Source organism: Salarias fasciatus, chromosome 4 (assembly GCF_902148845.1).
Source record: "Salarias fasciatus chromosome 4, fSalaFa1.1, whole genome shotgun sequence".
NCBI classification, from domain to species: Eukaryota; Metazoa; Chordata; class Actinopteri; order Blenniiformes; family Blenniidae; genus Salarias; species Salarias fasciatus.
This window is the reverse complement of record NC_043748.1, coordinates 9902203-9921932: the sequence shown is the minus strand read 5'-3', so window position 1 is coordinate 9921932 and position 19730 is coordinate 9902203. Positions and strand designations below refer to the sequence as shown.

At 41.2% G+C, this 19730-nt stretch overlaps 1 protein-coding gene across 1 annotated transcript; it reads left to right on the top strand.

Moving 5' to 3' along the window:
* Nucleotides 1–9552: 9552 nt before the first annotated feature.
* On the top strand, nucleotides 9553–19320 carry emp2 (epithelial membrane protein 2). The gene is made up of 5 exons (XM_030090377.1): nucleotides 9553–9727; nucleotides 17321–17547; nucleotides 17637–17745; nucleotides 17827–17967; nucleotides 18130–19320. The coding sequence occupies exons 2-5, from the start codon at nucleotides 17470–17472 to the stop codon at nucleotides 18297–18299; spliced, it is 498 nt and encodes a 165-aa protein (XP_029946237.1). The 5' UTR covers nucleotides 9553–9727; nucleotides 17321–17469; the 3' UTR covers nucleotides 18300–19320.
* The last annotated feature ends 410 nt before the right edge of the window (nucleotides 19321–19730 follow it).

Here is a 19730-nt window from a genome sequence, read left to right as displayed (position 1 = left end):
GTGTTCCCGCATAAGTCTTCCCCTCTAAAGGTTCCGGATACGCCAAGTATGAATCTTCTGGGTGCTCCTGGTGCTGAGTATTGAAATACTTTGTAGCAGTTTGTTTATGTGAATGTGTTGATCATAGGAATTGTATTTTAATCATTTTATCCAAGAAATTTGACCTTATGAGTTATGTAAATCAGAACGTGAAACATATCTATTTGTATTATTACACAAGTGTCCTCTCCTTATGCAAACCCTTAATAGCACAAGTTTACTTTTAATAACATTCAGTCATGATTCATTTCTGTTACACCTCTTCTTTGCAATTTTCTCATTTCTGGAGTTACTGTCCTCAGTTGTTCCTTTATGAGCAGGATTGTTCAAGAGCTGCTATAATAAGGATTTACAAAGGACAGTTTACTGCATGATAACTCATGTTCTTCATATTTACACTTCTTTTATACTGTAGTAAAGCTCGGCTTGAAATTTGATAGAGTAGTTATGAGATAAGAATGATAGAAACACCGCTGCGGATTATGTTCACTTATACTCTTCTGGGACACAGGCCAGAACAGAAGACCAGCTGTCCCACTTGGTTGTCCACATATATTACTCATGGTTACTGATTTCAGTTCAGAAGTTGATTTGAGTGTTGAATATTTTTTTTAACATTTCCTCAAACTATTGCAATGTGACAAATACAATTTGAGCATGGGAAAATTTCAAACTGAGAATCATTTTTTGCATTTGTTGAAATGATATTGGTGTTTTCAACATGAAAACCTTCATTTTGCTAACATGTTTTATGCTGCACCACCGGGCTGATGGCAAAACTTTGGGTGTGAGAATATAAGGGCTGCAGGTAGGACTCTTTATTACACAATGGTTTTCTGTGCAGTGCATTTTATTTTGCAGTCTTCAATATGTAACAAAGCAAACAAAAAAAAGAAAAAAAGAAGAAAGGATTTGTGAGTTTAAAGTGCCAGTTGTAAAGCAAGGCAAGGCAAATCTTTTTTTATATAGAACCATGCAGACATTTCATTATTGTAGTCTGACTGTAGTGCAACAAAATGAAAATGAAATACAGGAATACTGACTTTTAAACTTTCTTCTTTAGGATCAAAATCAATTGCCTCAATCTTTTTGTAAATAGACCTGACACATCGACTCAGTAGTTTTATCTACACTGAAAGTAAAATGAGCTGGTTGTTCCCTCACCCTGATGTATCAAGTTTTATGTCATCTGCATAATTATGATAAGAGGCAGAGTGATATATGAACCATAATTGTTTTGGAATTCAAATCAAATGCAAAATATTTAAATGTACAAAAAAATATTGAAAAAAAAGTAATTAAAAGAAAATCAGTTTGTGGTTAGTAAGTTCAGTTACAGTATGTTTTATTTTGTATTTATCTTTCTTTAGGGGAGGGGGTATTTTTTTTTATATAGAAAAATAAAAATCTATGAGCAACAACTTTAAATGATACAATTTGTTTTCACTTCTTTTACTATGAATTGCACATTATACCATGCTTTTCTCTATTGTCGTTGATACTAGCAGTGAAGTTCACAATTGCTTTTTGTTCGGACATTTAAATTTCTCCAGCTAGTGGCTTACCAGAGCTGCAGCAGCAAGTGATTGGTGGACATAGTATCTCTTGTCTTTGTATAAAATCAGATAATGAAAGAGATGTGTTGCTTGCTAAACTATGTGCATGTGAGTCTCCATTTGACTGTGCACATTGTGCTTGAGAAACAATGGCCCGATAGCATGAACCTGGTGCCATATGGTAAGCGTCATTCAAAGTATTTGCATAGGTAAATATATTTGCCAGTGTGTGTCTCAGTGTGCATGAGTGTACTTTCTCCTCCTGCGAGACTGTGCAACTTGATATTTTTTTCTTTTTGTTGACTCATTCACCACTAACTGTCAAACTTATTCACACACACCATTGATAAGTTTCTTTGTAAAAGTGTAACTACTGTCAAATCTTTGCAGTTGTGGATTGTCGCTGTATTTGTCATAGCTGGAGTCACAATATGCTCTACTGTGCACAGGGAAAAACATGTATGTCGTCTCAGCAGAAAGAAAACATTCACTGGCACACAGATTCTCAAAATACAGTGTGTTTCTGTAAGTGTCTGTTGAGAACAAAAACAAAGTACAGCTGGAGAGTGCGCTTGAAAATACTTCCTTTTTCCATTTGGCCGTTCTGCCCCTGCCACCACACACACCCTTCAATGAGTGCACTAAAAACACAGAAGTGTTCTTTGAATGAGGAGAGGAAACACAAATGTTGTGAAATACACAATATACAGCTAGATCTCTTAAATTAAAAGCAATAAACCACAGGCAACCAACTGGACACAATTATCAACAACGTCATATCGCCTACTGTATATGATGAACATTTAAAATATAAAAAAACAAATGTGTGTGTGTGAGCACACGTGTACCATTTACACACATCCGTGCGGTTGCAGTACCACATGTTGAATTAAAGCAGGTTTTGTCTGTTCAGCATGACCACACTCATTCCTCCAACACACACACATACACACACACACACACACACACACACACACACACACACACACACACAATACACACACTCAGGTCAGATTGTGGACAGAGTTGTTCAGCACAAAAGTTAAGCCATCACGCTGGGAACAATGCCACACACACGCGCACACACAACCACACACTCAGCCTTGTTCCATGAGGATTAGTAGCGTGTCAGCGTGTGTGTTCAGTGAATGTGTGGCTTGGCAGAGATGTCATACGAGTGAAGAGGAAAAAGGAAGTCAGCCGTTCGTGGACAGAGATAGATAGATGGGTGTGGCCTGGACAAGCTCAGTATGAAGAAGTTCAAAACAAAGTGCAGATATCTTTCTTTCTTTTATGGTTATTTATTCAAATGATGAATGGCCTTTAGGTGGGACATTGTAACTGAATAAATAAGGACTGAATTTATGGTTCTGTTTGTTCGTTCATCCCCTTTCAGCCCATTGACTTGAGCCGCCAGACACAGTGACAACATATATATGTTGCATTTGGAAATCACAAAAATGTTTAATTTTGATTAGTTTCCCCTCTGTAGTGATCTTATTAGAATGAATGTGTGTTTAAATCCAGCTGCGTTGCTCTGCTGCCACAGCTCTTTATCTTCATCCATCTTCACTGCAGTAAAGTCAGCTTCTTTTTCCCGTCGGTCCCTCTCTGCTCAGCTGTCACCCATGCTTAGTTTTTAAAACAAAAACTGAGTGGATGTATTCTGACCTCGAATTCAAGTTCAAACAAGATTAATTCTACTTTTACACTCAAGCCAAGTTTTTCTTCACATCAAGCCAGAATTTTTTGGATAAATCCCACATTTTTTTTTTAATCCAAGATAAGGGATATCCATCACAGGCAATGCTGTTAAGGGATGCTAGGATTCACAAATAATCTGATGTCCTTCAAACTTCAGCAAAGTCCAAAATCGGTTTTAAAGTTGTCTTTGCTTGAAGTTCCTAGGATATAAAGTCCAGTCCACAACCAACGGAAATGCAAAGTAGCACACACCCACAGTAATTAGTCATGAGTTATGCAAAGCAACAGCACATAATCATAATGGACACATTGTTCACAAACAGGTGCTTAGAATCTTGTTCCCACATTGGTGTGAATGCTGCTTGAATAACATCATATAATACATTGAGTCACTTAAAGACGAGCTGGTCGGTACCACTCTAGGCCAGTCTTTTCTGTCCAGCAACAAGAAAGCATGCCTTCAATACTTCCAAAACCAGAAATGTATGTGCTGTTCCTCAATTTTTTTTTTGGCACTGTGAAAATATGCTACAATGATGAGGGTCAACCGCGTTGTTATTTTTCTGTCGAGAGCAGTACATTCCTTCAGTCTTCACTGGTGTGCACTTCCATCCGTGCATGGATTAAACAAACAAGGCGGTGCTGGAAGGTGGATTTTATTGCAGAGGAACAGAGACAGACGCTCATCTTTATGATGTGCCAAGATAGTTCACTTCTGATAAGCATATAGCCCTGAAAGTTGCGTGAGTCTCCTCAGTTTTAATTGTTTCAATTCAGCCCACCTGTATACACTGTGTTTCTGATGGGGCTGTATATGAGCAAAAGCAACCAGTGTGCACACATGCATGTGAATGTATGCAGTTGTAATAGAGAAGGAATTTATCGGTGCTGTTACTCTGGTCAGGCTGAATCCAAAAGAATCCCAGACATAAACTTAATGTACTCTTCCCCCAGCCTCCCCCAGCCTTCGTCCCACAAGTGGCAACCTGAACCGCTGACCACAAGCCAACACCCCCTCACCCAAATTCAAAGGACCCATTAACCCCAACACCCCAACCCCCTTTGACCTAAACAGTTCAGTTTAGAGTGCTGCCGTGACGCCTGTGAAACGATCCCTTCCCGTATTACAAGCAATGAAATGATATCAAGAGACCTGGGAGAAGAACTTATTGTTATTAAATAATTTCTATCACAGGTTGTAGGAGATATAGTTGGAGTTTTTTGGTGTGAAGAGTCCATTTGTACGTGACTTTTTCACCTGCCCATACATTCACACTTTTAACGTCTGTCACTCTGGTGCAGGCATGAAAACATGCACGGCAAAAACACTCCAGACTTTCGGCTGCGTCAAGCCTTTTCCCCACAGGATAGGGTGCTCGAGCACACTCACTCGCATGAAGTTGGGAGCCATGAGAGAGGTCATGTGTTGACTTATGGGAGACTGCGTCCCGGCTCACTCTCGGCTGTCCTGACACACTGCTCAAACAGAATAACCCCAGGATAACCAGTGTTATCACTCTGTCTGCAAAGGCTGTGTGGGCATGTATGTGGGAGAGCGAGAGACAGAGAATCCAACAATTGTGGACTTTGAAATGAGGAAATTCGTTGTTCCAAGGAAGCTAAGTCAGTTATGCATGCGTGTGTCCTTGCGAGCTGTAGTGTTTATGGGAAGGAAGGAAGATTTGTAGCGCTAACAGACTATTTCTGTCCTCACTGCAGGCTTGGTCACTTTCCACTGCATTCATATTACACACTTTTCCAGACAGAGGACAGGCGTCAAAATTTATCCCAAATTATATGAAATCATTTATGATAGATACATTATCAACTCAGTATGTGTGTGTGTGTTCGTTTTGAGTGTGCGTTAGTCAAAATACTGATAAACCAAGGTCGCTATGTAAATTGCAGATCCCTAATGTCCATCTGCTTATCATACTGTACATTGTTCCAATGCGCTGTTCCTTCCTGTCTTTGTTTATGTGGGTATTTACGAAGAACGAACGCCAATATTGAAGGGTGCCTGACAAAAATGTATCTTTTATCTGTCGCACTTTGTATGTGTGTGTGTTGCTTTCTGTTCATTTCAGTTCTTCACATGTTCTGGATGCTGTGCATCTCCCTGCGTTCAGGTGCTTATGCAAATGAATGAAAATCTCAGGCATGCAAATGAGATGAAAAGTAGCTGGTATCTGTGTTCAGCTGACTGAATGATCTTTTGAATCTGCTGCATCGATCTGTGTGCGAGCCAAGCAGATCGTGTAAGGGTTAATGTATTTTCTTTGTCTTGATTGACATACGACTAGAACTGAGGTGTCATGGGTGCAGATAGTTTAAACTCGCCCTCGTTCATATTCAGGACAAACTCAGGGTTATCGGAGGACGAATTTTCAAAGTTGTTTAAAAAAAAAAAAACTCTTCCCAATCTGGAAATAACTTCTAAAATTTGTCTATTTGCCAGCATCGTAATGAAAGGTGCTTTATCCCAGAGGAGAGGAAGGGAGGGAGAGGAGAGGTGAAGAAAACACTTTGACCGCCAGCATTGTTCTACAATCACATCTTTCTGCCTTGGTTTCTTTCTGTGTGTGTAATCTTCAGCGTATTTTTTCCTACCCACTAATATTGCTTCTTTCTGCCCTATCTTCTATCTCCTGGCTTTATGTAGTTTTTTCCTGTGCTGCTCAGTCTGAATCCTGCTGATTGCCTACAGTAGCAAGATACAGGGTATGCACGGGAAACACACACACACACACACACACACACACACACACACACACACACACACACACACACACACACACACACACACACGCACACAAGCACACAAACACACACACTGTGAGAAACAGGAACATAAGAGGTGGGGGTGCTTCCTGTCTGGCTGGAGATCGTGTGTGTGTGTGTGTGTGTGTGTGTGTGTGTGTGTGTGTGTGTGTTCTTGTATTTCTATCCTTGTCGGGGCCAAATGTCCCCACAAGGATAGCAAAACGTGGAACGACGTGCCTTGTGGGGACCTTTTTCTGGTCCTAAGTAGGAGAAACAGTGTTTTCTTGACCATGTTGTTGTTACTGAAAAAAGTAAAAGTGCAAAAACCTTTCTTTAGGGTCAGGCTTTGTTGTGGTGTGGGTTAGGGTTAGGGTAAGGGTCAGGGTTAGGGGCTAGACATGAATGGGAGTCAATGGACGGTCCCCACGAGGATAGAAATACGAGACTGTGCGTTTGTGTGTGTGTGTGTGTGTGTGTGTGTGTGTGTGTGTGTGTGTGTGTGTGTGTGTGTGTGTGTGTGTGTGTGTGTGTGTGTGTGTGTGTGTGTGTGTTTGTGTGTGTGTGTGTTGTATTTGGCATGTGTCCAGGTGGTAGAACTGGTGGAAAAAAGAGAAGGAGATGGTGGTGGTGGATGGGGGGTGGAGGGGGGTGTTTTTGTGTCAATGATTGCACAGGAGGGGCGACTGTAGATGAAAGAAGTGAACAAACAGTCCACAGCAGCAGCTGAACTTTCAAGAACATGCATTTTTTTAAGGGGAAAAAAAAAACATAATCAAATGTGCACTCTATACTTGTTTATAACCGACATGTTGAAATCCACTTGATTTATTTAGTTCAGAATTTGTACGCCTTTTCCAAAAGCTGCTCCTCACTCCCATCACCGAGGGAGGAATGGTATGGACATACAGTGATGGTGATGGAAAACGTCTGTTCTTATCAATGTGGAAATCATCAGAGCTAAGCTAATAAATAACTTGTCTGCCGTCATTTTTGTTTAAAAAAAGGATCATTTTACATTTATCTCAGATTGACCGAATTTAATTTTTTGTCTACTGGTTATTTGGCTGATGTGAGAGAAAAGACACAAATTGCTCCACAGGTGAGAGTTTTTGTCTTTTCAACAACCCTCTGTGACAGTTGCTTTGCATCTTTTGCTGACTGTAGTTTTCTAAATTTCCACTGATAATGTTTGAAGTCAAGCGCGGATGTCGGTAACAGCAAGTCTCCCACCTCCACCCATATTTTGCAATACTAGATGACTGTTCATCTGTGCTGGATTGGTCAGAATACTTTTGAATAGTACGTACTATTTAGTGTGCTAAATCTCTTCCAAGTGCATAAACATACACTTTTATTGTTGCTACAATTCTAAAAAGTGAAACTGAAACACAGAAAACCAAGAGGATTATTCTTCTGTGTTCAGCAGTGTTTGGGATGTTCTCACCTCATTGTTTCCATCTTTAGGTCTGCAACAATGGACGGTAACCGATAAGTGTCTCCAGTGACGTAAAGTGTATAATGTGTGTGTGTTTGCATGAGTAGGTTTCTAATGTTTGCAGAATGTGAGGTGGACACCTAACACCTGGCAAAGTGGCGAAACCAGTTCCCACCTTCAGTGTGTGGCTGTTTGTGTGTGAGAGCGCTGGCAGTGGGGTTAGTGGCCCGAGGGAACGGGGAAGATGGGATGGTTTTGTTGTTTCAACAGGCGCTGGCTTTGGATGGCACCTGTGTGCGCCGTGCCTGCGTGTGTGTGTGTGTGTGTGTGTGGATGTGTGTGTTTGTGTTCAAAGTTGCGATGTTGAAAGAAACAACATCTCCACTGGCTTTCACAGGTGGCAGACAAAAAAAAAAAAAAAAAAAAGAGACACAAAATAGGATGAATACAATAAATAGGGTTCAACTTGAAATCCTTTTCCTGAAGTTAAACTTGTGGTAGCTTGGTGCCCTGCTTCTTTCTGTCTTGAGGATCTCTCAGAGGAACTTTCCTATCTGCTCATATAAAAGCATGATCACATTCAGAATATAACAGTTTCTTTATCAACTTTAACGGCCGTAGAAATGAAGTGTTTCCTCGAATTTTCACATTCATTTTCAGATCCCGTGATGTGGCTGCCAAGAAAATGCAAGAGGGCTGCACAACAGGCTCCGACAATCCCCTCTTCACTGCCTCGTGCATGTCCTTACCGACTGTCTCCATATGACCACGCTGAGGAATTCCAGCTCATCACAATGGCAGCGTGGGCCCAGGCGGTCCCAGGGAACCAATACTCTGACGTCCCACAGACACTGTGGAAACTGAGCTCATCAGGTGTTTACAAACGCCATGTCTGGATGGAGGAGTTGCTTTTCAGTGTTCACTGATGGGTGTGGCATTTTCAAATCAAAAGCTTTTCTACTCCTACATTGATACAAACGATCATGCAAAGTTCTCATTTTTAAAAACATGAATGATTTACCACTCTTACATGTTAGTTCTCATCATTCTATATTGGGCTGGTTGATCCTACTGAGATTTGCAGCGTAACCCAAAATAATTATGGTTAAAACTTTCGGCACAATATTGAGTTGAATACAGTAATCTTTTCATGTTCTCACTCTGGACACTCTGGATGGTTTCTCAAACAGTCCAGATCCATCTCTTTCAGGCCTTTCTCTCTGTGTTCGCCCTGTGATGGACCGACAGCCTGTCCAGGATGCATCCTTCCTTCACCCACAGCCAGATCAGATGGGATCAGATCCAGCCCCCTTGTGAGCCAGAACTGGATAAAGTGATACAGAAGGTGGATGGATGGTGGCCCACAACACCGCCATTCAATAAAATTACCTTACAAATGCAAAACAAGTAAATCTAACAGAGAAAAATGACTAAAACTTGATGATTTGTGAAAGAACAGCAAATTTTACCTATGTGGGTTGAGGAATAAGAGAAAACTGTCCAAAACCTGCCCGTCATTTTAAAGTACTTACACTCTGGTCAGTATTTACCCCATTCCTCAAGGCCTGCTCTTCTGGGCTTTTCATCCCTCTTTATCTTTTTCATTTCCTTTTGTCTCCCTCTCTGTCTGACCTCTTGTTCTCCCTCACTTCCATCACTTCCACAATCTGCCTGCCATGTGAGCAAACTTCCCCACAGACTTCCAAAGATGACCAGTTTTATTTTTCCCTCCAACCACTAAGTTCTGTTAATTTAGACTCTCTCTCTCTCTCTCTCTCTCTCTCTCTCTCTCTCTCTCTCTCTCTCTCTCTCTCTCTCTCTCTCTCTCTCTCTCTCTCTCTCTCTCTTAAAATATGGAAAACTTGCAGAGTCCTGCACTTTGATCCCCATAGTTTGGATCCCACTGAGCAACACACACACACACACACACACACACACACACTCACACACACACACACACACACACACACACACACACACACACACACACACACACACACACACACACACAGACACACACACACAGGCCACACCCAGCCCCAGGTCTCAGCCCTCCCACACGCGCTCACGGAGAACTTCTGACTTGAGTTTTTTTGGGACTACCAGCGGGATCTCCAGCTGTCTCTTTCTCACGTTTGGAGCCTAGTTTTCTTTAACTTTTTACCAAATTTCCATCCACATTTTCTGTCGAACCGCACTCACATCTGTTTAATCCCGCAGTCCAAACTCGGTAAGTGATCTTTTTTTTTTTTTTTTTGCTGTTTGCACATTTTATTTCTACTTTGCATAGTTTTTAAATACTGCACTGAACTTCCTTTGCCTGGCTCCTCTCCAATGTCAATAAACATACCCACTTTATGTGGTTTAAATATGATTTTTGAGACTTTACATCTCTCTGTGTGGTGAAAAAAAAAACTAAGTTTTCATCTAAAAAGTGAAATGAAAGATGCACTGCCTGCCTGTCTGTGATCCATCATGTTAGAGAAGCTTTCATTCTGCTGCTGCTGTGTTTCCTCTTCTGGACATTTTCGCACAGCTCCAAGCTGAGGAGCTGGAAGTGAAAGGGGCGTTGTCAGTCACCAGTTCGTGCGTGTGAAGCAGTCAAATGTCTTTTGTCCGTCAGTCCAAAGTGCAGAGAATGAAAGCAGTGAAAGGTCGTGAATGTGGCATGAAGACAGATAATCAGGTTATTTATACGGGCCTCCGGGAAATGTGCGCCTCGGCTCATTTGAAAGTGTGTTATTCTGCGTTAGGCAGGTAGTTTTAACCCAAATAATAACTTTTCATGTCTTGTTTTCAGTGGGCTTCATTTTACATCATTTTTTTCGGTGCTGTTGTATTTTTTTTTCTACTTTTTTCCTCAAAATTTTGCATTTCAATGAGCTAAGAATCATACCGTCCACATCTTTTTTTTCTTTTCCTTTTCTTTTGTTTTTACAGGCCATAACTTCTTGTACTTGTCATTATTAGGTACTGTTAGACTGGATTGCGCCCTCTTGTGGTTAGATAACAGTGTTTTAATCCAGACTTAAAATAAAAGTGATAGGTCAGCTCTGGATCCAGCCCACTTTGCGTGCTTCCCTCTCTATGGATTTTCCACTCATACTTAGTTTTCCTTACAGTACAAACCAGTAAATCACATCAATTCAAACTTTCTTTATATAACACTTTTTATCTTCACAGATTAAAAATTAAAACAGGGTGAAAGCCTCTCATCCTCCCGCAGCATGCCAATGCATATACACATACAAGCATGTATGTGTTGTTCTTGTTCATCTGTTCAGTTCAGTCCAATATTTTTATGAAAAGTAGCTATCATATTATTTTAGGAACAATCCTTTTGTGATCTCAACTGTTTTTTTTTGTGTACCTACAGTATCTATCTGAATGTAAAGTAAACACGTGAGCAGTAGTGTACTGTTTTGGTTCCATGGTGTCAGTGCAGACAGCATTATTCATGCACTGTCTTTATACCCATAGTAATGTTGTATCTAAACAATTCCAAAACTTAAAGTTGGATTGGTAGAAAGATTTTGGGTCATATCGGTACAATGGCCCGAAGATATTAATGCCTTAAGGTCATAGATAAGATTCACCAGGGCGTCGCACAGCTTCTGATTACTATTTAAAACACAGCAATTGACGAACTGCCAGACTTTGAAAGCTGAAGCTGTCATGGAAAATGGGCAGAATATGGTCTTTTGACTGTACAACCAAATAAATCAGATAAATCCAGTCAATCTTGTAGGAGCTTGAATTGCTTGTTGTGTGAATAATCTTCAGTTCAATAATCAGTGACCATCAAATATTTTTAAAGTTGAAGTTTAATCACCCCTGTAAAGTATTTGCAGTCTTGCATTGTGACACCCCCGCATACTGCTTGTGCTAATTGAAAAGAGTGCACCATGGTAGTGTTTGCAGCAGGAGGAGAGGTGTGTGATATGTGATAGGAGGGGGGGCTAGACAGTGGGGTTGCTGTTTTAAGGGCGTGCTGACAGATAAAAATAATACTAAAACAAGTGTGAAGTGACGGTGAGATGAAGAGAAAATAGCAGACCAGTGAGGCGTTAATAAATGAACGAACGAGAACGGAGATGTGATTGGACGGCTCTTTTTCACCTCTCTATCAGGTGTTGCCAACCTCTTTTGCACCATGTGGAAGTCATTACTCAGCACTGTCATATTAGGAATGTGAGAGAAGCCAGACCTAAAAACCTTGTTCGTGTCCAACATGAAAGAATCCCTGTGTCTGAAGGAAGTCTTTAAACCCAGCAGGGGAAGAACAGCTGCTTGTGAGCAAGTTAAATTGCTTGTTGGTCATTTGCCATCCTTTCGGGTTAATTGTGTTAAAAAAATATTTGTGGAATCCTGTGATTCTCATTAAAATAAGCATATTTGAACCAGAAGTGCAGTCTGTGTCATTCTAATGTTGATTTCTCTCCCGATATCTGGAAAATTACTATCTTGAACAAAAAACACAAAACAAGTACTACAATAGGAAAACATTAAAAAGATAAGAAGAGCAGGTCAGATGTAAAATTGAATATCCAGCATGTTCCAAGGGAGTTTTAAATATTTATCTGAAGGTTTTCTCCTCCTGAGGTCAGTCAGTATGTTTTATCGCGGACTCACATGAGTCACAGTTTGTTGGATTATCACTTTCTAAAGTTTTACACAAACAGTACTGATAACCAGCTGCACGGGTTCATGTTTTCTGGATTGTGTGTTCTTCTGAAGCCCAAACATGACAGAATTCAACATGATAATATTTGGCAAGACTGCGGCTCAGTTAACACGGTTTGGCTTCCAAGGTTTTTGATTTGACCCACAGTTGTCCTGCCCAAAGAGTGAGTTGTGTTTTCTTCTTCTACTCTTTGCCACCCCGGGCCTCTGATGATTACAGGTGCAAAGCGTGTTCTGGTTTCAGTTTACACTCCATTCATGGCTGGCTCAGGTTTCAAGAGGTAAACAGTCCTCATGTAAGGGGGAAGAAAGTGGAATTTGTTGGTTGAAATCCATTTTAAAAACACGTTTTATGTATTTGCAATGATGTACAAAGTTCTTCGTTGTTGTGTCTTGGTTCTTGATGTATGAATATGATTAACCTGAGTTCAAATCCTAGTTGTGGTAGAAAAAGCATAAATACCAGCAGTCTGCAGCACAAGCTAGGTCATAAACTTAATTTCGTGTATTGAAATAGCTCTTTGAATCGAGACAGACTCAGCGTATGATCATTATCATGTGTCCCATCGTCTGGACAAACTGTATCCTTTGTCCAGCTATTAGTCAAGTTGTGTGTGTTGCTAAGTAACCTCATCCAGCTTTCCTTTAGTGGCGTCCAGACGGCCAGTCATGCACATTAGAAGTTTCTTGCAAACCCTTAATGTAGAAGTGTTAAGGATCATGGCTGTCACACTGGGTTATGTTTACGTTTCTATGGAAGCTCCACCGCCTGCAATGTGACTGCTTTTATGTTGTGAAACCAAACTGCATGTGTGTGTACATTTTTGCATGTGCATACCTGCAAGGGTTTTTTTTTTTTTTTTTTTTTTTTTGTATGCTCTTCCCAAACATTGTTTGTTTGGTCCCTGGCTCTGCTCCAGGAAAGATGCGCCTTTTGTGTTGTTAAAATAAGCTGTAGCCTGAATATGGGTAATGTGTAAATACACACTTTGTTCCTTTTACCACACATTAAAGTAATGTGCGCATACCTGAAGGCAAAGACTGAGCATGGTGCTTTTTTCAGCAGACACACAAATTGAGCCTAAATCTGAGGTGCAGTTTCTCACTGAGTTTTTTTTTTAAGCAGCACCACAAGAGGTTTTACAGTTCAAGGAAGTTTTTTTTAATGCATTTTTTTAAACACTGCATCAACACAAGATACACTACAAGAATGGAAAAAAAAAAGAGGTTTGGACACTTCAGTCGTAAAATTGTACGTTTTATCCTTGCTCCCCTTCAAATGGTTCATTCTCAACACAAACAGTGCCTCATTCCAACGGGGGGAAGGAAGAAACCCCAGCTGCCCATCGCAGAGGATAGACAGTAATCTGTTTGGTTAGATTTGCTTAAAGTCGTTAACATTTCAAACTATCAGTAATAAAAATGAATCAAAGTCTCAGGGCCATAAAAACGTAACATTAGATTAGGCCAGCGCTGTGAATTTGTTTGATACAAGCACAAAGAAGCATTCAAACATCCCTTGGTAGTGAATGTGGAATAGCTGGGTCAGGGGCCGGAGGGCTCTACTGGAAGCCTTCCTGCCATTTTTCCCCCCTTTTTTCAGTCTCATTTTTCCATGAACAAAGACAGAGAGCGGAGGAACGACTCGGAGAGGTACAGAGGAAGAGAGACAGGGGCGAGTGAGCTTCGGAGGCTCAGTTGTGGCTTTGTGTTTTATGAAAAAAAAAAAAAAAAAAAAGAAACATTAAAAGTCAGCATTTTCCACCAGGCAAGGGAATCAGTCTACATGCACACACACACATACACACACACACACACACACACACACACACACACACACACACACACCAGCACTCGGCCACCGAGTCCCCCAGTCTCCTATTATAAGGCTGAATGGAGAGGAGGAATGGCTGTATTTCTGCCTGTTTATCTGTGTGTGTGTGTGTGTGTGTGTTTCTGTTTCATTGTATTTAGTCAGACTCAGCAATTAGCCAGAGTTTGTCAAACCTGATCGTTGAGATCATTGCTGATGAAACTTTATACTTTCTTTATCCTTTTTGAGCCTTTTCACATCCATTTAAGTGTTGAGGGAAAAAAAACGCAAGCCCACTTTAAAAGCATCACAGTCAGAGTCACAGTGTGCAAAGACTCACTTTGACTTACTGGTGTGAGTTTTGCTGATTGACACCCTACAGCTGAGGGACATACTTCTTTGTTTGTGTGTGTATGTGTGTCTACGCTAACAGACGAGGCATGACGATCTGTGAAATCTTCATGTCACGCATACCAGCGTAGCAGGACTAATATACACAACATGCATGTGGACGTGCGCAGCTGTTGCCTGGTGTCTCTGTCAGAGCTTTCGCACGTTCCCATTAGCGCTGAGTGTGTGTCTGGGTGTCTGTGTCTGTCTGCTGAAGGTGTGTGTATTAGCTTCCAGAGCGGTTTGTTCTTCATTAAATTAAGTACACACTATTTTGAAAGGATTATCTTTCTAATCTTTCAAAAGCTCAGTAGAAGCAAAGTAGTGGCAGGTTTTTCATCAGTTCTTTTAACTTCAGAATTATTTTTGGCATAATTGAACTTTTTATTATCTTTACACAATCAGCATAAAGGAATTTCTGTTGATAATTATAAAACTAATATGGCGTCATCACTGAGGAATTGTGTTTTTCCTGTCCACATGGTTTAAAGTAAGCCTGCAAGGCCTTCATTCCTTTAAGTTACATGGCAGACTGTATGTTTTTGTGGTTTTAAATGTGTGCATGTGTGCGTACGCATGTCTGTGTGTTTATGCTCATGTTTTTGTTTTTCCTCCTCCCTCTCTCGCTCCTCCTTCCTTTCCTTCTCCCGCCCCTCAGTGAGAGAAGATGACTTCAGACAGAAGAAGAGCCAGTGTGTGTGTGTGTGTGTGTGTGTGTGTGTGTGTGTGTGTGGTGTGTGTGTGTGTGTGTGTGTGTGTGTGTGTGTGTGTGTGTGTGTGTGTGTGTGTGTGTGTGTGTGTGTGTGTGTGTGTGTGTGTGTGTGTGTTTGTTTCTCAAGGAGATTATTTACTGCTCCAAAAAATATTCCTGCAGGTCAGATTAGACTCCGTTGCCAGAGAGATGCCTTTCTGTGGATTCGCTGAATGAAAACGTTGATTCATTTTGGCCTCGCAGTCCTCATACCATCCCCTCCTCTGTCCTCACAGACACTCTGAACAGAAGAAATGCTCTCTTAACATCAAAACCCAAGTCTGATTCTCATGGATATGTTTTATATAAAGTGTGCAAATTGATTCCGTTGGCCTCTCGGAGTGGAAACATCCTGCTTTCGTAAATCTCTCAAATCCACCAATGGCGACGCACATCCTTTGCGAAACAAATCAATATGCGTAAGCCTGTGGATAATCAATTCACCAATAACGGTTATTCATTTCTGTTTGAAGTTTGCTTTAATGGTCACTCATAGATGGAAAATGATTCAGAGCTTTTGGTGTTAGGAGGAGCTGCTGTTTACGTTGCAATCTATACATAGCTACCTTCTGCAGTTTTCGGAACTCTCCTTTGCTACTCGCCCCATGCCCCCCTCCAGTCCCCCTCCCCTCCCCCACCACAGACAGGGCGGACCAGTCCTCTGGAACACCCCACAGCCAAATGCTTGCACACAAAAATGGCCCCCCGCTTCCTGTTGGCAGCGAGTGACTGTTTTTACAGTGACTCCATTTTGGCGGCGAAGACTAATTCCTCTGCTGTCTGCCCCTGTGTGTGTGTGTGTGTGTGTGTGTGTGTGTGTGTGTGGGGGGGGGGGGGGGGGGGGGGGGGGGGGGGGGGGGTCACATACACGTGGTTTAAAATCTGTTTGTGTGTCTGCCTCCTCAGCATCTGATGTGTAAGTGGGGGCGCCGTTCCAGAAATCAGAGTCATGTGTGTTTTCCACTCCTTTTACAGTTTTATTAGCCTTTACTGGGTAGCTGAGCTGCAGTTTGATGCGTAACAATGCACGCACACACACATCACACACTAATCCCACTGGTTTCAGTGTTATTGCACAGTGAAACCGACAGTAAAGCTATCCTACAGAATTCTGTTTGCAGAGAGAAAAGCAGTAGTTTGTGCCTCATATCACAGTAACCGTTTGCTGTAGAGTAACTGAACAATGCTGACAGAGCGGTTTTTAGAGCTGAGAGCTACTCATCTCTTTATTGCTTTTTTAAATCGCTGTGTAAATGAAATCCCCTCTCTAAAGCGTTTTGATAATGGAAAAACGAACCAAAATTCGGAGGCTCTCTTGCATAACAGGTGGAAAATAGCTGCTTGTGTTGGAAAGCTACACAGTCAAAACCAGTGTCAGAGTAAACAGTGAGATCTCAAACAGAGGCTCACACCATCACACACATAATGAACGTCAACAGTGTTTTCCAGAGTGAGACACCTCTTGATATTATGCTACTGCAGAGTTGTTGCAGATGTTTGGTTTATTTATAAGATGTAGAAGTAGATGGTGACATCTTGATATGAACTATATCCCTGTAATAAATCTCTTCAGCGTCTTGGTGCGGGATGATAATATGCTATAATCTTGTTCAGAGGAATGTGGAATGGAGACAGGAGAGATCACAGTCACCCAGGAAAATGTAAACCCTAAACTCCTCTCATATAGAGAGGAATCAGAGCCTGGATTAAAGCCTTCTGTGTCTGGAATAAACACACTGCCACATGTTGTAAATGTGTGTTTACGAGCCGTGCGTACAATCTCAGTCTCAATCGCCAAGGTACACATCCACATATCGTGGCATAGATATAGCCACTTTAGGCATATTTTCTGTAATTGTTGTGGCCAAAATGCATTTTTGTTTCAAAGTACTGCATTCTGATAATTGACTCCAGATGCATGTAACATGTTTTTACTTTTCTCTGTTGCTTTACAGTTTTCTGTGTTATTTATGTGGGCTGAGAAAACAGCAGTTAGTTTACAGACTGAACGGAATTATACTTGATAATATATTTCAACTCTGTGTTGATAGAGGTTTAGGCTAGTGTCATTATCATTAATCATGAGTTTTGAACTTGTGGACAGTGTCAGATGATGGAAAAAAAGCTGAATCTTTCATGTGGTTGTGTGTTGTTTATGCAGCTACACTCTGTGTTCCTCCCAACAGATTCTTTTCATGTGAGAGACTTTGATCCACTCCTGAACAGCAGCCTGCAAACCCACCTGTCCGACGAACAGTCCGTCTGCATATTGACAATCGGAGCGGAGGAGAGACCCACAGTGACCGAAGAGACCTAACCAGACCGGGGGGCAGCCATGTTGATCGTCCTAGCCTTCATTATCCTTTTCCATCTGGCTGGAGCCATCGTGCTGTTTGTTGCCACCATTCACAATGTAAGTCCACACTGAAAAGGTTTTGTTTGACAGAGATGGTACTGTTTTTTTTTTTTGTTTTTTTAACCATGTGTTGCTGCTTGGTGCAGGCATGGTGGGTGGTGTCGCCAGCTGGACGTGACGTAATCTACACCGATTTGTGGTACTCCTGCAACTCCACCTGCTACCCGGTGGAAAACAGTCACACTACTGAAGCAGGTACGCCTGCGTTCAGCTGCATGTCACCCCCCCCGTGTGTGTACATTTGTGGTAACGCCTCTCTGTATTCTCTCCCCTCAGCCTATCTGCAGGCAGTTCAGGCCTCCATGATCCTGGCAAGCATCTTATGCTGCGTCAGCTTCTTCGTCTTCATCCTCCAGCTCTTCAGGATCAAACAGGGAGAGAGATTCATTTTCACAGCCATCATCCAGCTTTTGGCCTGTGGGTGAAATATATGCATTTTATTTTTGAGAGGAAAACGTATTTAGGGTATTAAGATGTATCTTGTTTACTATGATTGCAGTTCTAGCATTTTAAACCCATGTATGCAGGATTGTGCAAATCAAACCAATCAGCTTCCTCTCTTCCTCTTTCTGGTCGCAGCTCTCTGTGTGATGATCGCTGTGTCCATCTACACGGCGGAGAAAAAGAGCTTTCACGTCGCCAGTCTCCGGGATGGTTCCTACGGCGCCTCGTATATCCTGGCGTGGATCAGCTTCCCCATGACTCTAATCAGCGGCCTCATGTACCTGGTGCTCAGGAAACGTAAATAGACACAGTAGGCTGATTTAGAGGCTTTTCAAATGTTTCACTTGGAACTGTGACATGTATGCATTCAAACAATATTTCTCAATGAATGTTCTTTTCTAACTCTTAGATTTTTTTTTTTTTTTTGCTTTACAATTTCATATTTCAAGGTCACATTTTCAGCCAGTTTACATTGAAAAACATTCAGCGACACATTTTTTTGTCCCTTGCACACAAAAAAAAAACAAAAAAAAACACATTGCTATATGCTTTTCCTCTTTTTGACATCTCCTGGTACATTTGTTTTGCAGAATTATAGTCTTTAGAATGGCAAGGCATTGTAAGTGTTATCAGGGCTTTTTTTCTGCTGCTGTGCATGATGGCCACTGAAACATGCTTCTTCAGTCACATTTGCCCTGCGGTGAAAAGCATAGTATTACATTTGACAGCTTGGTACATTTGCAAGATCAATTAATTCATACAAACCTGAGGTCAAATCGACTCGGTGCAAATGCACGTTAAATATGCCTCACTGCTTTGACTCACATTGATGCCTTGGTCGGTCAATAAAAAAGGCTTTTTGCTGATTTAATAGAAAACATGGCTCCACTGTCACTGTCCTTTCTGCACAAACACAAGACATAAGTTCAGTTCCAAGACACTGAACTTTTCTTCTCGTCTTGTGTTTTTGTCTTCTGCTTCTGATCGACTCCAAACCGGAGCTTTTTATGAGAATATTAAGATCTGAAGGATAAAAATTAAAGAGAAGTGCCTTTAACTAGAACGTCGGCCCTGGACTTCCTGACGGTTCCACACGTCTTGTCAAGCTTTAGTAAACAGAATTTATTTTGTACATATTTGCTGTGTATGTATAGTTCAGGTTGGACACAAGTCAGAAAATCATATAAAAAAAAAAAGCAATGAGTTCAAAGTTAACCCTAGCATAGAGGATGTGTAGTGAAGTTTTAGTTTCAATATAATAAGTAGGATTTTAACGCTTTTGTTTGTATTCTTTTGTTACTGACTTGTGTTTTCTTGGTGGAAAAGGAACCAATGATGTGCTGTGATATATGGGATTAAAAATAACAAAATAGAGACATGTAAACTTGAATTAAGAATAGACAGATCATTGTGAAGTATCTTTTTTTTCTGTTCACAGCTTCACTGCATTAAGACAAAAGCTATTTATTGTGTAAAACCACTGTTTTGTTCATTGCTTAGCATCTTGTCATTGAAAATTCATTGAGGAACTGCGTCTGGCCATGACCTGGTTATTGTTTGGTACATCACTGAACACAACGTCTGTCATTTACCGTCAATAGATATGGGACTGTATTATTCCTGCTGCCATATTCAACACAGTTGATGATGTTTAGTGGATGAACCTCGATAGAAACAGACCAGCAAGGTATTAATTTTTCAGCTCTGTGGACCGAAAACCAAAACCGAAGTAGCTG

Bases quoted from the DNA above. Each gene is read 5' to 3' on its own strand.
- emp2 (XM_030090377.1), top strand. From the start codon at position 17,470: ATGTTGATCGTCCTAGCCTTCATTATCCTTTTCCATCTGGCTGGAGCC. The intron at 17,548-17,636 runs GTAAGTCCACAC...TGCTTGGTGCAG, and splicing joins TTGTTGCCACCATTCACAAT to GCATGGTGGGTGGTGTCGCC. The intron at 17,968-18,129 runs GTGGGTGAAATA...TTCTGGTCGCAG, and splicing joins CATCATCCAGCTTTTGGCCT to CTCTCTGTGTGATGATCGCT.